The sequence below is a fragment of the Rana temporaria genome, chromosome 6 (assembly GCF_905171775.1).
Source record: "Rana temporaria chromosome 6, aRanTem1.1, whole genome shotgun sequence".
Taxonomy (NCBI): Eukaryota; Metazoa; Chordata; class Amphibia; order Anura; family Ranidae; genus Rana; species Rana temporaria.
This window is the reverse complement of record NC_053494.1, coordinates 102,760,428-102,777,163: the sequence shown is the minus strand read 5'-3', so window position 1 is coordinate 102,777,163 and position 16,736 is coordinate 102,760,428. Positions and strand designations below refer to the sequence as shown.

Genomic DNA, 16,736 nt, shown 5'->3' with positions numbered 1-16,736 from the left:
TGTTTTGCAAAGAGCCGCCCTGATCCTCCTCTTCTGGGTCCCCTACTGTCACTCCTGACTCCACCTTCTCCACCCCCCCCTCTGTGTGGCGCATAGCAATGCTATGGGGGGAATTATGCAGGCTCTCAAGCCCCGCTCCACGTGTCTATAAGACACATAGAGGGGGGCTCAGCCCCACCCCCCACTCCTCGTCACTGGCTCTGATTGACAGCAGGCTCCTGCTGCTGCATTTAAGCCATTCAGGAGTGAGAGACATATCGCTGGATCAAGATTGAGCTCAGGTATGTTTTTAGGGGGAGCTGTGGCGGGAGCTGCATGCAGAAGGTTTTTTACATTACTGCAAAATATGCAGTAAGGTAAAAAATATTCTGCCTTTACAAACACTTTGCCTAGCTTCACACCGAATGCAGGTTTGAAATTGTGCAAGTTCAGGTAAATCCACACAATTTCAAACCAGCATTTCAGTCTGGGCGGGTTCATCCACAGATGTCTATTGAAATTGCCCCCGAAGTCGCCAAAAGTAGTGCACAGCAGTGTTGCACACATTCGAACGGTGCTGTTGCCGGCAATAGGCTCTGATTTGGCATGCGATTTGATATGTCAAATTGCATGTCAAATTGGCCCAATGTGAACGGAGGCTGAAAGTCAGTTTCTAACAAGCACCTGCTACGCGTTTATATTAGAGGTTGCCAAGTCCTTGCCATCACAGTACCTGCAGCTACAAAGATTAGCGAAGGGAGTGTTAAAGCTCTTATACTGCTTGTTAAAAATATGTAAATCATTTAGTGTCCATAATCTGGTCACAGGTGTTCTTGAAGATTTTGTCAGCCTGTTAAATAACTCAAGATTATGTGATCCGTGAATGCTTGTGGCTCCCTGTGGAAGTTGTCACTGTAATCCTGATTCTGGCTTTACTAGCTTCGGAGTCACTGGTCTGAAAGAGTTATGCATGATGTCTTTAATGACTGCATGTTTCATGTAGGTGGCTCGCTAGATAGTGAAGCCAGGATTAAAGTGACAAGTCTGTATCTTGTGCTTTTTAAAAACAAGTCAGGACTTCCAGCTGTGATATTTCTGTTCTCAAAGTCATATCTTTTTTTTTCTAATTTATCATGTAAAATATTTAACTGTACAAAATTGCAGGAAACTGGAATATGGGAGATGTGGACACAAGATCTGAGCTCAGTGCCACCTATACCACGTGATACAATGTTTAATGAAATAATCGTGCCTACCTTGGATACAATTAGATATACTGCACTGATGAAGTTGCTGACAACACACCAGAAGCCTTCTGTATTTATTGGGCCAACGGGTACTGGGAAAAGTACCTACATCATTGTAAGTAGTTATATGTTTGTGTTTTTGTTTATTTCAGCTTCTATTCAAAATAACTAAAGTGACATAGGGGTTGACAGGAGGAACCACAGAATGTGGCAGAGGCTGACAGGAGGAACCACAGAATGTGGCAAGGGAGGGAAGAATCTAACATACCTGAAAGTGTGTCAGATGTAGATATCATCCAGGGTGGCTTTTCAAATTAACAGTGCACAGATTCTAAAAACTGGCATGGGGACTGGTTGGTTGGTATAAATTGTTTTCTTTTACAGAAGCATATTTATTGCATTATTACATTTTTGGAAATCAGCTAGGTTTCATGGGGATACAATGTGTGTGTGTGTTTTTGGGAGGAAGTTACTGTATAAACATTTGTCTTTATCTCTGTACAGGTGATACTCGTAAAATTAGAATACTGTCAGGGCCAAAGCGCTGTACTTCCTCCTTTAACACACCAGCGTAGTAGATTGGCTTCCCGGCGGCTAACTGGGCACTTTAGGCGTGTGCGCATACGCATGTGACCTCTCGGGGCCAATCACCAGCGTGACTGCCCTATTTAAACCAGCTCCTGTCAGTAGACAGATTGCTGGTTTATCGTCAGCTACTTCCTGAACCTGTGTCTCTGGAAACCATTTCCTGTTGGAATTCCGTCCGACTCACCTCTCACCTGGAACCTGACTTCGGATTGCTTCACCACTCTATTGAACTCTTCTGACCCCGACCTCGGCTTGTGACCTGGACTCTGTTGTTGTTTCTCCTGCCCTTGAACCTCTTGGCTTGTGACCCGGATCTGCTGTCTTCTCTGCTCCCCGAACCTTGGCTTGCACCCCGGACTTTCCAGTTTGTTTCTTGGACTCTTTCAGTACCGGTTATCCGGCTTCAGTATCGTTTGTTCCTGTTTCCGTCTGCAGTCACCCAGAAGCACCTGTCATCTACAACCGTCACCGGTCAACGCTTCTCCACTGGCACCGGTACCGCCTCGTGCTTCCGCCACCTGTTCCAAAACTCAGTGGGCGGGCGCGCTTGGTCGTAAAGGTGAACCACCCTCGGCAGTTCGGTCTCGGTGAGTACTTGATTCCTGATAGTATAAACCAGCCAAAAAAAAAAATGTCCAAGACCGACAGGGTGCGTTCACCTTTCGAGACACTTTGCCAGCAGGTGTCCGCGCTTACCGAGGCGGTGCAGAAACTTCAGGAGGGATATGTCCAAGTCGATGGCCGTCTACAACAGTTAACTGGGTCTCCTGGGGTAGCACCCCCACCTGCTGCATCTGCTGTCGGGACTTCCTCATCACAGTCCATTCCCAGTTCAGCTGTCGGATTGATCCACCCGGAACCTCGGGTCCCTCCTCCGGAGCGTTTTTCTGGCGAACGCCGAAAATACCGGGCGTTCAAAAACGCGTGTACTTTATACTTCGACCTCCAGCCTAGAACTTTTTTCTCCGAGGCCGTGAAAGTTGGATTTGTTATTTCCCTCTTGTCCGAAGAACCCCAGGCTTGGGCGCACAGCCTAATGGAAAAACGAAGTCCGATCCTAGATTCACTGGACTCTTTCTTTGATCATATGGCTCAGTTATATGATGACCCGCAGCGTATGGCTTCTGCTGAGACCGTCCTCCATAATCTAACCCAGGGGAGGCGTCCGGTAGAGGATTATACCGCGGAATTCCGCAAATGGTCAGCTGACACCGGCTGGAATGACGCAGCACTAAAATACCAATTCCGCCAGGGACTCTCAGAAACTCTCAAGGATGAGTTGGCAAGAACCGAGGCTCCCGCTTCGTTAGAGGCCTTGATCCAGTCCGCCACCCAGCTGGACCGACGTTTACGAGAACGACGCACTGAGCGCTTCCAGACTTCACGCCCTGCTTGGGTTCCACCCAGGGTAGTTTCAGCTGCATCCCCTCCTGTGGCTCCTCAACACGGCAGTCTTCCAGACCCGGAACCCATGCAACTCGGACTGGTTCGAACTCCTCTCACCAGTGAGGAAAGACTGCGTAGACGCCAGAATAACTTGTGTCTGTATTGCGGTGCCACCGGTCATTTTCTTCGCACCTGCCCCATAAGACCGAGTAAGTTCCCGATTCAACCCGTTTTCAACCTTCATGTCTCAAATAGTTCTCAAACTCATCTTGTACTCTTCGTCTCTTTACAGCTACCGGAAAAGACCATCCGCCTCCCGGCCATCCTTGATTCAGGTGCATGCAGTAATTTTCTGGACTCCAAATTAGCCCTTAAACTCCACATACCCCTTCGCAATAAGGATCAACGCCTGCAAATACATTTGGCCGATGGCTCTCTTCCTAAATCGGGACTAGTCTCACAGGAAACTGTGCCTCTTCTAGCCATTACCGATTCAGGTCATCAGGAATTTCTACAACTAGATCTCATTCCTTCACCGCTTTTTCCTATTATTTTAGGACTTCCCTGGTTGCAAACACATCAACCTTGCATCGATTGGCTGAAGAAAGAGGTCAACTTTACATCTTCCTTTTGTGCCCAAAACTGCTGCGCACCCACGGTAGCCACCTGTTCAACTGTGGTAACCTCACCTGAACTTCCACCTCACGTCCCCTCTGTTTACCATGAATTTAAAGACGTTTTTGATAAACAGCAGGCTGACTCTCTCCCTCCCCATCGGCCTTATGATTGCCCGATTGATCTCTTACCTGGCTCTGAAATACCTTTCGGCCGCATCTTCCCGTTATCTGAAACCGAGCTTGCGGCTCTTAAGGAATACATCGACGAAAACTTACAAAAGAACTTTATCCGACCTTCTTCTTCTCCAGCGGGGGCAGGTATCTTTTTCGTTCAAAAGAAAGACGGCTCGTTACGACCCTGTATCGACTACAGAGAACTTAACCGGATCACCATCAAAAATAGGTACCCGTTGCCTCTCATACCAGAGCTTTTTCAGAGATTTCGAGATGCCCAGGTGTTTTCCAAATTGGATCTGAGGGGTGCCTACAATCTTGTTAGAATCCGAGTCGGGGATGAATGGAAGACCGCCTTCAGGTCACGGTTCGGTCATTTTGAATATCTCGTCATGCCATTCGGGCTCTGCAATGCCCCGGCCACCTTTCAACATCTGGTCAATGATATCTTTCGTGAGTATTTGGACGATTTTTTAGTTGTATACCTGGACGACATCCTCATTTTTTCCCCTTCTCTTGAGCTTCATAGGCACCACGTCAAGAAAGTTCTTACTATCCTCAGGAAACACAAATTATTTTTGAAAGCCGAAAAATGCGAATTTGAAAGAACGACGATACAGTTTCTAGGTTTTGTCATCTCCACCGGCGGGGTCGCCATGGATCCCCAGAAGATCAAAGCCATCTTAGACTGGCCGACACCAGTGGATAAGAAGGCAGTGCAGCGGTTTATTGGCTTCGCCAATTTCTACCGGCGATTTATCGTCGGGTTTTCTGCCATCGTGATTCCTATCACCAAACTTACCCACCAAGGCAGCCATTTTCACTGGTCGCAGGAGGCTCAGGAAGCTTTTGAGAAACTAAAAAAGATTTTTTCTTCAGCACCTGTCTTACGGCACCCTGATCCAAAGTTGCCCTTTACTTTGGAAGTGGATGCCTCTGAGACAGCCCTAGGAGCCATTCTTTCACAAAGGCAAGGGTTAAAGTCCCTACTCCATCCCGTGGCCTTTGCCTCCAGGAAACTAACAACTCCAGAGAAGAATTATGACGTAGGGGACAGAGAACTCCTCGCTATCAAATTTGCCCTCGAGGAGTGGAGGTACTTGTTAGAAGGAGCAATTCACCCGATTATAATTTTTACAGACCATAAAAATCTCGAGTACTTGCGCTCCGCAAAACGTTTGAGACCTAGACAAGCTCGATGGGCTCTTTTTTTTTTACGATTTAATTTCCATATTACTTATAGGCCTGGTTCGAAAAATGGAAAGGCGGACGCACTTTCCAGGATGTTCCCAGAGACTCCTTGCACAGCGGAACCAAGTACCATCCTGCCTTCCCGGAATTTTCTCTTGGTTTCTGAAACTGATCTGTTAAATTCCATCAAAATTGCATCCAGACAAATCTCGGACCCAGTATCATCGTCACTAAAGGAGCGCGATGGCTTATTTTGGCTTCAAGACAGGATCTACGTTCCCACCGAGATCAGGCAATCAGTTCTGAGCACCTTCCACGACCGTAAGTTAGCCGGTCATTTTGGGGCAAGGAAGACCTCTGAACTACTTTCCCGTTATTTTTGGTGGCCAAAATGGAAACAAGACTGTAAAACTTACATTTCTTCATGTGCAATCTGTCAACGCAACAAGGGTCCTAAAACCAAGACCTGGGGGTTACTTAAGCCTCTGCCAGTTCCAGAACGTCCGTGGGCTGATATTGCTCTAGATTTCATCGTAGATTTACCTCCATCGGAGGGCTTCACGACAATCCTGGTAGTCGTGGATCGCCTGTCTAAAATGGCACATTTTCTACCCATGGTTGGAACCCCTTCTGCTGCCGAAACGGCGAAAATTTTCTTCAAAGAAATCGTTAGGCTTCACGGGGTCCCCAAAACCATTGTCTCAGACAGAGGGGTCCAATTTACCTCTAAATTTTGGAGAGAGCTTTTCAGATCCCTGGAAGTCAAAACATGTTTGTCATCGGCCTACCACCCGCAAAGCAACGGGCAAACGGAAAGGACGAACCAAACTCTTGAACAATACCTCAGATGTTTTTGTTCCGCCTCCCAAGATGATTGGTCATCTCTATTGCCCACCGCGGAGTTTGCCTACAATAATTCTGTTCACACTACCACCAACCAAACACCCTTTTGGGCTAATTGCGGTTTTCACCCGGCCTTCCTGCCAGACCCTCTCCCGGAGATACCTGTCCCAGCTGCCCAGGAACGTATAACCACCTTACAGTCTAACTTTCGGAAACTCAGGGATGTAATGCAGCAAGCCCAAGAGGATTATAAGAAATTCTATGATAAGGGAAGGAAGGACTGTCCCTCTTTTGAAATTGGGGAAGAGGTCTGGCTCTCCGCGGCTAATTTGAAGTTGCCAGTTCCTGCCCGGAAGCTAGGTCCGAGATTCATTGGCCCGTTTAGAATCAAACGCAAGATCAACGAAGTAGCTTTTGAACTTTCATTACCCAACTCTTATAGAATCCACCCGGTTTTTCATGCCTCCCTCCTAAAACCTACCATCCCCGACCCTTTTCAGGGAAGGGCAGCTCTTCCTGCACCACCAGTGGAGATTGATGGAGAAGAGGAGTTTGAGGTCGAGGCCATTTTGAGCTGTAGAAAAAAGGGGAGACAACTCCAATACCTGATCAAATGGAGGGGCTACCCTCCAGAAGACAACTCATGGGAACCTTCAAGAAATGTGCATGCCCCTCGGCTAATTCGTGTTTTTCACCAGGAGCATCCGGAGTTGATGGCCAGTTTAGGCGTCCGGAGTCCGCCCCTTGGGGGGGGGCACTGTCAGGGCCAAAGCGCTGTACTTCCTCCTTTAACACACCAGCGTAGTAGATTGGCTTCCCGGCGGCTAACTGGGCACTTTAGGCGTGTGCGCATACGCATGTGACCTCTCGGGGCCAATCACCAGCGTGACTGCCCTATTTAAACCAGCTCCTGTCAGTAGACAGATTGCTGGTTTATCGTCAGCTACTTCCTGAACCTGTGTCTCTGGAAACCATTTCCTGTTGGAATTCCGTCCGACTCACCTCTCACCTGGAACCTGACTTCGGATTGCTTCACCACTCTATTGAACTCTTCTGACCCCGACCTCGGCTTGTGACCTGGACTCTGTTGTTGTTTCTCCTGCCCTTGAACCTCTTGGCTTGTGACCCGGATCTGCTGTCTTCTCTGCTCCCCGAACCTTGGCTTGCACCCCGGACTTTCCAGTTTGTTTCTTGGACTCTTTCAGTACCGGTTATCCGGCTTCAGTATCGTTTGTTCCTGTTTCCGTCTGCAGTCACCCAGAAGCACCTGTCATCTACAACCGTCACCGGTCAACGCTTCTCCACTGGCACCGGTACCGCCTCGTGCTTCCGCCACCTGTTCCAAAACTCAGTGGGCGGGCGCGCTTGGTCGTAAAGGTGAACCACCCTCGGCAGTTCGGTCTCGGTGAGTACTTGATTCCTGATAAATACCGTGCAAAAGTTCATTTAATTCACTAATGCAACTTAAAAGGTGAAACTAATATATGAGATAACCTCCTTACATGCAAAGCAAGATAGTTCAAGCCGTGATTTGTCATACTTGTGATGATTATGGCTTACAGCTCATGAAAACCCCCAAATCCACAATCTCAGAAAATTAGAATATTGTGAAAAGGTGCAATATTCTAGGCTCAAAGTGTCCCACTCTAATCAGATAATTAAGCCATAACACCTGCAAAGGGTTCCTGAGCCTTTAAATGGTCTCTCAGTCTGGTTCAGTAAGAATCACAATCATGGGAAAGACTGCTGACCTGACACTAGTGCAGAAAACCATCATTGACACCCTACACAAGGAGGGAAAACCTCAAAAGGTAGTTGCAAAATAAGTTGGATGTTCCCAAAGTCCTGTATCAAAGCACATTAATAGAAAGTTATGTGGAAGGGAAAAGTGTGGAAGAAAAAGGTGCACAAGTAGCAGGGATGACCGAAGCCTGGAGAGGATTGTCAGGAGAAGGCCATTCAAAAGTGTTGGGGACTTTCACAAGGAGTGGACTGAGGATGGAGTCAGTGCCTCAAGAGCCACCACACACCAGATGGATCCTGGACATGGGCTTCAAATGTCGTATTAGGCCGCGTACACACGATCGGTCAAAACCGATGAAAACAGACTGAAGGACCATTTTCATCGGTCCAAACCGATCGTGTGTGGGCCCCATCGGTCAGTTAACCTTCAGTCAAAAAAATTAGAATTTGCTTTGAAATTGAACCGATGGATGCCTAACCGATAGGTCAAAACCGATCGTTAGTATGCAAAAGCATCAGTTAAAAACCCGCGCATGCTCAGAATCAAGTCGACGCATGCTTGGAAGCATTGAACTTCTTTTTTTTTAGCCCATCGTTGTGTTTTACGTCGCCACGTTCTGACACGATCGGTTATTTAACCTATGGTGTGTAGGCACATCAGACCATCAGTCAGCTTCATCGGTTAACTGTTGACAATGGTCCTTCGGACCTTTCTCATCGGATGGACTGATCGTGTGTACGCGGCCTTACTCTTGTCAAGCCACTCCTTAACAACAAACAACGTCAGAAGCGATGGGCTAAAGTAAAACAGACCTGGTCTGTTGCTCTGTGGTCCAAATTCCTCTTTTCTGATGAGAGCAAATTTTGTTTCTCATTTGGAAACCAAGGACCCAGAGTATGGAGGAAGAATGGAGAGGCACACACTGCAAGAGGCTTAAAGTCCAGTGTGAAGTTTCAACAGTCTGTGATGATTTGGGGAGCCATGTCACCTGCTGGTATTGGTCCACTGTGCTTCATTGGTCCAGGGTCAACGCAGCCGTCTACCAGGAGCTCGTCATGCTTCCTTCTGCAGACAAGCTCTATGGGGATGCTGCCTTAACTTTCCAGCAGGAATGGTACCTGTCCACACTGCCAAAAGCACCAAAACCTGGTTCAATGACTGTGAGATTACTGTGCTTGATTGGCCAGCAAACTCGCCTAACCTGAACCCCATAGGGAATCTATGAGGCATTGCCAAGAGAAAGATGAGAGACATGACAATGCAGAAGAGCTGAAGGCCGCTATTGAAGCATCCTGGTCTTTCATTACACCTCAGCAGTGCCACAGGCTGATGGCTTCCATGCCACGCCGCATTGAGGCAGGGGCCCAAACCAAGTACTGAGTACATATGCCTGCTTATACTTTTCAGAGGTCCAATATTGTTCTATGTACAATCCTTGTTTTATTGATTGCATGTAATATTCCAATTTTCCGAGATTGTGGATTTGAGGTTTTCATGTGCTATAAGCCATAATCATCACAGTTATGACAAATCACGGCTTGAACTATCTTGCTTTGCATGTAAGGAGTCTATCTCATATATTAGTTTCACCTTTTAAGTTGCATTAGTGAAATAAATAAACTTTTGCACGATATTCAAATTTTTCGCGTATCACCTATATGTGTGTCTGTAAACCTCTTTATTTTTTACATTTTATTTGCTTGCTGTTCCATATATTGGTAATTGTATTGGGTATACAGATCTCAAGTTCTTCCACTAATGGCAATATGCAGATCATGGTGTAGCAGTAACAAACGTTGCTAAACAACTGATAAAATCACTTATCAACATAAACAAAACAGTTGTTTTCAATCAGTCTGAGCAGACCGAAACAGAAACAATGAAGCAAAATCACTGTGCAGTAATACTTAGCAGGAAGCACACTCTATAGGATGTATTTTTGCATAGTGATTCTCCCAAAGCTCAAGCTGCAGCTGATCTGGAGCATCATCGGGGTCAACAGAGAATGGAGAGGAGAAAAGGCTGATACCCTTTTCAAAGTCCTGAAAGCGCAGTTTAAAACTCCCAGCCAGAGATGTGATGTCTGTTGCATACCTGCTTGTTTGCGCACTGATACGGTCCTGTGGAACACCTTTCATTATTTCCTGCAACGCTGAAAAATGTATGTTATTGAGCTGTATTTGTGACAACTGCCTTATGAAAAGTTGCAACTTTGTTCCAAAGGCTTTGAGGTGTAAATAAAGCTGGTTCACCACTGCAACTTTCCCCTGAAGACTGTGTTCAGTACATTCAGATGCTTTGTTATGTCAACTAGAAACCCCAAATCAGCCAACTAAATAGGATCAGATAGTTGTCCCTTTGTTTCCAAGAATTCTCAGATTTCCTTTCTGAGAGAGTAGAAATGCTGCAGTGCAGGCCCCCCGACTGAGCCATCTTACATCTTTGTAATATAAAACATCTTCATATTCAGTTTGGATGTACAGTAGAAACTGTTTAAACTGGCGGTGGCACAGGGCTTTAGTGCAAATACAATTAATAGTCTTTAGCACCGGTTTCATAACATGGTCATATTTGAGATGTTTACCACAGAACTTGTTGATGAATGATACAATCGAGTTTAATAGCTTTGCCTCCTTCTTTAATCACCTTTTACAGATAAAGTTAATAATCCACTTTGTTAATCAGCCATGGCAGGTGCCCCATTAGTAATAATCCCAGTAAGTTTGTTCCAAGGCAGTTTCATGTCATCTATGGCAGAACTAACAGAAACAAATAAATCTTTTCCTCTTGTTTGGTCCGTTAGGCTCTGGAGGTCAAGTAGCTCTTCAGTCACATTCATTTCATCGTCCACCCCTCTTATCAAAATCAGCAACTGAGCTATGTCAGATAGGTCCGTGCTTTCATCACAGGCTATTGAAAAGAAGTCAAAATCTTAATATCTGATGAAATCTCTTCAATTCTTCGCGCTACAGGCAAATGTTGGCAAACTCTTGCTTCTTCTCGGGACAGATATTCTCAATCATTTTCATAACGCATTCTTTCATAAAGTCACCCTCAGCAAAAGATTTGCAATTTTTAGCAAATAACATTGCCACCTCATAGTTTATAGTTGTGCCATCGATTTTGACAGAGAGATCGGGGGAGGAGGCACGTGGGGGAGGAAAAATTATAAGTTTGGTTTTGGATAAATTAAGTTTGAGGAAGTGGTGTGACATCCAGACTGATATATCTGATAGTAAATTAGTGATACGTGAAGAGAATGATGGAGTGAGTTTGCGGGGTAGAGAAATAGATTTGAGTCGTCAGCGCAGAGATGGTATTGGAAGCCGTGGGAGGCTGCCCCAGGGTGGAGGTGTAGATTAAAAAAAGGAGGGGTCCAAGAACAGAACCTTGGGGGACTCCAACAGAGAAAGGAAGAGGAGAGGAGGAAGATGAACTGTATGTAACGCTAAAAGTACGGTTGGATAAGTAAGTAGAGAACCAGAGTACAGTCGTGGAGACCAATGGCATGGAGTTTTTTGAGGAGGTAGGGGTTGTGCAGTCAGTCTATGTTCAGTTTAAGGTGGATGGGAATAGCAACATATAATATACAGTAAATGCAGGTTTACCAAAGAGACATAAATGAAGGTTTACCAAAGAGATATACTGTATAGTGTAAGCATGAATATGGTAGTGGTATCAGACTGTAAGATCCTTGATAAATGTGAATATTCTCTTTGTACAATATGTTGTTGCTGTAAAAATAAGTCATATATCTAAAGTATTCTTCTTGTTTCCTGACATTCATGAATGCATGTAACAGAAGAGCTCTGTATATGGCCTTTCTTACTTTAGTGGTTTATTGTTTAATTGCTAAACAAGCTATTTACGTTAACTGTATTTTTATTTTTTTGAAGGTTGTAAAAATCAAAACTGCCTAAAAGGGTAAATTTTCCGATTGACTAGAAATTGATTTTGTTAATAGAGCACTGCATGTTGTAAACAAAACTGATTATGTGAAATGACCAGTTGAGAAATACCGTATATATTCGAGTATAAGCCGACTCAAATATAAGCCGAGGCACCTAATTTTACCACAAAAAAATGGGAAAACTTATTGACTCGAGTATAAGCCTAGGGTGTCCATCTGCATGCCTCACTTTGCCTCACTGTGTCCATGCCTCACTGTGCCCATGCCTCATTGTGCCCATGCCTCACTGTGCCCATGCCTCACTGTGTCCATGACTAGACTGACGTTTAACATGGGAGTCTATGGAAGGGGTGACTGGCTTTGAAAAATCAGTGCTCCCCGGTCATAGGTCCCCTAGGCAACAAACTTTGCACACTTGTAGAGGAAAAATGGGGCTACATGTGTGCCAAATTCCAGGTCCAGGGGACCTACGACTGGCTGGTACCAGGTCCCCAAAATCACTGGAGAAATTACCTTTTAACATGGTAGTCTATGGAAGCGGTGCCCGGTTTTGAAAAATCGGTGCTCCCCGGCCGTAGGTCCCCCAGACAACAAACTATGCACACTTGTAGAGGAAGAGTGGGGCTACATGTGTGTCCAGGGGACCTTTGGCTGGCCGGATGGTACCGGATCCCCAAAATCCAGGAGATCAGGCGCAAAAAGGTGACTCGAGTATAAGCCAAGGGGGGCATTTTCAGCACAAAAAAATGAGCTGAAAAACTTGGCTTATACTCGAGTATATACGGTACTGAATAAAAATAAGGAACTGAAAGTAATATTTTTATATTTATACAATTCTGGCAGATGTATTAAGGGACACCTGTTGTCATTGAACTGTGTGTATTGCCATTGTTGACCTGTTACAGTCAATTAACAGCAAAGCTGACCTGATGGGGAACTAGTCCCTTAGTTTCCCATTAGGCTCTGCTGATCGCACAATAAATTTTCTCGGCGATGCACCTGTCTGTGTGATGGGTACAGTGGCCAGAGAGGGAGTGCCCGCAAGGAAGGTGTGACCTTAGTGCCAGACTCCAACATATTAATGTACCTGTCTCTGACAGGTATATGAATCAGACACAAGCACTAACAATTTTAATGCAGTGGCCTGAATTCTAAAGGGTGTCAACAACCCCCATAGCATTGTAAATGAATGAATTAACAAACAATTCCTGAACCACTCAATCATCTATCAAGAAATATCAAGTGGTGAAATGTTTATTGGAGCAGGAGTTCCCAAATGATTTTTCCTACAATAATCTAAGCAGTCCCTACTGCCTCATAATTGTATGTGTTTATCTTCTTGTTTTAATTAGAGCATTTCAAAAACTTCAATCATATTGTTTCTGGTTGCCACAGAACATCTACTGTATGTCAGTTCTTATGCTTCTGTTGTATGTCGGATTTATTGCTAATACAGATTTAATTTGCCAACCTATTAGGTATACGGACATTTCTGAAATTTATGTTCTATCAGAGCGCAACTGATTTATGTAAGAGTGACACATAAGCAAAGGTGTCCTATATTTTTTTTAACTTTAAATGTACAGTTTTTCTATTAAAACAAGCTACATAGTTTTAATGTGATTTACAGTGAAAGGTTTATGGTCAAAACTTCTTGAGAGTATTCTTTAAAATATTACTGAAACCTAAGCAGTGCGTAAAAGATTGCTTGCGGAATGCCTCTGTCATTTCCGACTTCTTTAAACATAAATATTCTCTTGAGTAGCACATTCTAAAGCTATAGTTCTCAACTTTCGTAAGTGTACAACATGATGGATGCAGTGGACCATCTCTTCCTTTTCCTGTATAAATATCTGCCAAGATACTACATGACATAGCTATTTTGAGTGAAATGTTGTCAGAAGTACTATTTATTTTTATAAAATTGTATTGTTTATTGCTAATGTTTTTATACATAAAACATTGATGTGAAAGAGTAAAAAGCATCTCATGGTGCACTGCTCTTAGGCACGTTTACTTTTAAAATGTTACTACATTAATGCCAGTAATGGATCTGCTTTTGCTTAACAGCCATAAAGATATTTACATTAAAACTGGACTGCTCTCATAATGAGCTACATTTTCAGCACATTTTGCAATGTTTTCCTTTTCTTGTAATTTGTGTGTGTGTTTTTTTTGTATTACAAATAAAACTAAAATAATACAAACTGGGACCTCCTAGAAACTCCCCTCACTTGATCCATCTCCCTTAGGCTTATGCCCTATACACACGATCGGAATTTCCGATGAAAAAAGTCAGACAGAATTTCTTCATCGAATATGCCAACCGTGTGTGGGCCCATCTGACTTTTTTCATCAGAGTTTAGAAATAGAACATGTTTTTTTTTTTCGATGGAAAAAATTCTTATCGGAAATTCCTATCGTCTGTGTGGAAAAAAAAACACGCATGCTCAGAATCAAGTCGATGCATGCTCGGAAGCATTGAACGTAATTTTTCACGGCTCGTCGTAGTCTTTTACGTTTTGGACGGTCGGAATTTGGTCTGACAGTGTGTATGCAAAACAGCTTGAATGGAATTCCGACGAAAAATTCCATCAGATTTTATCCCATCAGAAATTCCGATCGTGTGTACAGGGCATTAGGATAGTGCCTGTTGTAGGTTATGAGCCAGCGTCCACATCTGGATTTGGCTGGAAGCCATGGAATACAGGAATGCCACTCTACCACTTCCCTCCTTTACTTTTTTTACCTTTCCTTTCTTGGCTTCTTTTGTTTCTTTCTGTTTTTTTATACACACCATATTACTAAAAGTATTGGGACACCTGCCTTTACACACACATAAACTTTAATGGCATCCCAGTCTTAGTCTGTAGAGTTCATATTGAGTTGGCCCGCCCTTTGCAGCTATAACAGATCCACTTTTCTGGGAAGGCTGTTCACAAGGTTTAGGAGTGTGTTTATGGGAATGCTTAACCATTCATACAGAAGCGCATTTGTGAGGTCAGGCACTGATGTTGGACGGAGAGGCATGACAGTCTCCACTGTAATTTATCCCAAAGGTGATGTGGCGAGTCCCAATAGTGCAGTTCAAGCTGGTGCGGTGGCTAGCAGCAGTAGTAGTGTCCCGCAGCCACCAAGAATTCAAACACAGACTCGTAGGTCCCATAGTGCCCTTCCTGATGCAGGTGCAAATCCTGATTGGCAGCCCACAGATTCTGCAGCACCCTTACTTCCCCCATTCAACCCGGAATTCAGGCGGAAACAGCAGATTTATCTCCCCTTCGTTTTTAATGAGCTGTTTTTCACAGGAGATCTGTACCGAGCTATTGCGGACCAAAGCAATTTATATGCTGATCAATTTAACGCTGCAAACCCAAATTTGACCCTTGCCAGACAATTCGCATTGAAACTTATCAAGGTTTCCAAATTTAGAACCTTTCTGGGCCTATCCCTCATAATGGGCATTACTAAAAAGAGTGATTTGCGGTCATGTTAGTCCACTGAACCAATTCATCATGTGTCCCTGTTCTCTGCTGCCATGGCCAGGACTAGATACGAGCAGATCTTGCGGTTTATGCACTTTAATGACAATGTACTCTGTCGTTCTTGGGGTGACCCTGGATATGATGGGTCCCACAAAATTCCGCCCTTCGTAAATCACTTGAACCAAAAATTTGCAGCCTTGTATATCCCCGAACAAGATGTCTGGATAGATGAGTCCCTGAATAAGTTTTCTGGCTGCCTTGTTTTCAAACAGTTTCTACTCAGCAAGCAATTATTTGGGACTTGGTATCACTCTTATTTTGAAAAGGGTACAACTTGTATGTGGACAATTTTTATACAAGAGTGCTACCTTTTAGACACCTCTTTGGAATTGGGGCATGTGGCACCGTGCAATCTAATCGTTGGGGCTTGCAACGGCTTGTAAATACCTGACTTTGACAGGGGGAGAGAGCCTGTTAATATACAGTTGTGGCTTGTGCTATGTACAGTAAGGTAAAAAAAAACTTCAGCCTTTAGAACCACTTTAATTGAACCTGTCACAAACCTGGGTATTTCAAACAAATGTATGATTAAACCAATGCATAAGCCTAGGGTTCTTTCAATCATGTGTCAAAATGATCAGTAGATCCACAGATTTAGGCAGCTAAGTTATGCAAATCTCAACTTTTTTGAAAAAAAATAAAAATAAATCAGGATTACATTTTTTGTAATAAACACTTTTTTGGTTACATGTGTATGCTTACCAACTAAAAATAGCAAAATCGTGAAGAAATATTTAATTTATCTGACCTATTTTCCTCTAGGACTTCTTGTTGAATCAATTGGAAAAAGAAACATACAAACCTTTGCTGATAAACTTCTCTGCTCAGACCACAGCAGCTCAGACTCAAAACATCATAATGTCTAAACTGGATAAGAGAAGGAAAGGCGTCTTTGGTCCTCCACTGGGAAAGAAAACGGTAATAATATCATGTGTAATCTTGCTTTAATGTATGCATAATAAGCAAGGAGTACTTTTATTGTGCAATGCTATATCTCTTTTTCTGTATGTAACTGTATGTAAAGAGGTTTGACATGTCCACTAAAGTCTGTCTGTGCACTTTCAGATCAAAACCACGTAATTTCCTGCAGACAGGTATACGTATAGCTGTGTTGGTAGAATGGACATGCTATTTAAATAACTGTAGAGGATGATCATTAATTAAAGGGTTCTAAAAGGCTTAGGGGCAGATCCACATACATCTGCGTGGGCGCAGCGTATGTGAGATACGCTACGCCGCTGTAACTTACTTTGCTATTGTTTGAATCCTGAAAGAACTTGCGCCGTAAGTTACGGCGGCGTAGGGTATCTCTTGCGGCGTAAGGGCGCGGAATTCAAATGCAGCGAGTAGGGGGCGTGTTTCATTTAAATGAAGCGTGTCCCCGCGCCAAACTAACTGCGCATGCCCATGTCCGTCAAAACTTCCAGGGTGCATTGCTCCAAATGACGTCGCAAGGACGTCATTGTTTTCGACGTGAACGTAAATGGCGTCCAGCCCCATTCACGGACGACT

The 16,736-nt window shown here is 44.1% G+C and overlaps 1 protein-coding gene across 1 annotated transcript in view; it reads left to right on the top strand.

Moving 5' to 3' along the window:
- DNAH7 (dynein axonemal heavy chain 7) overlaps nucleotides 1–16,736 on the top strand; it is a 438,794-nt gene that overhangs the window by 213,150 nt on the left and 208,908 nt on the right. Inside the window, exons 35-36 of the mRNA XM_040357086.1 lie at nucleotides 1,144–1,341; nucleotides 15,987–16,142. Coding sequence (XP_040213020.1) covers nucleotides 1,144–1,341; nucleotides 15,987–16,142 — 354 coding nt within the window. The remainder of the gene's footprint in view (nucleotides 1–1,143; nucleotides 1,342–15,986; nucleotides 16,143–16,736) is intronic.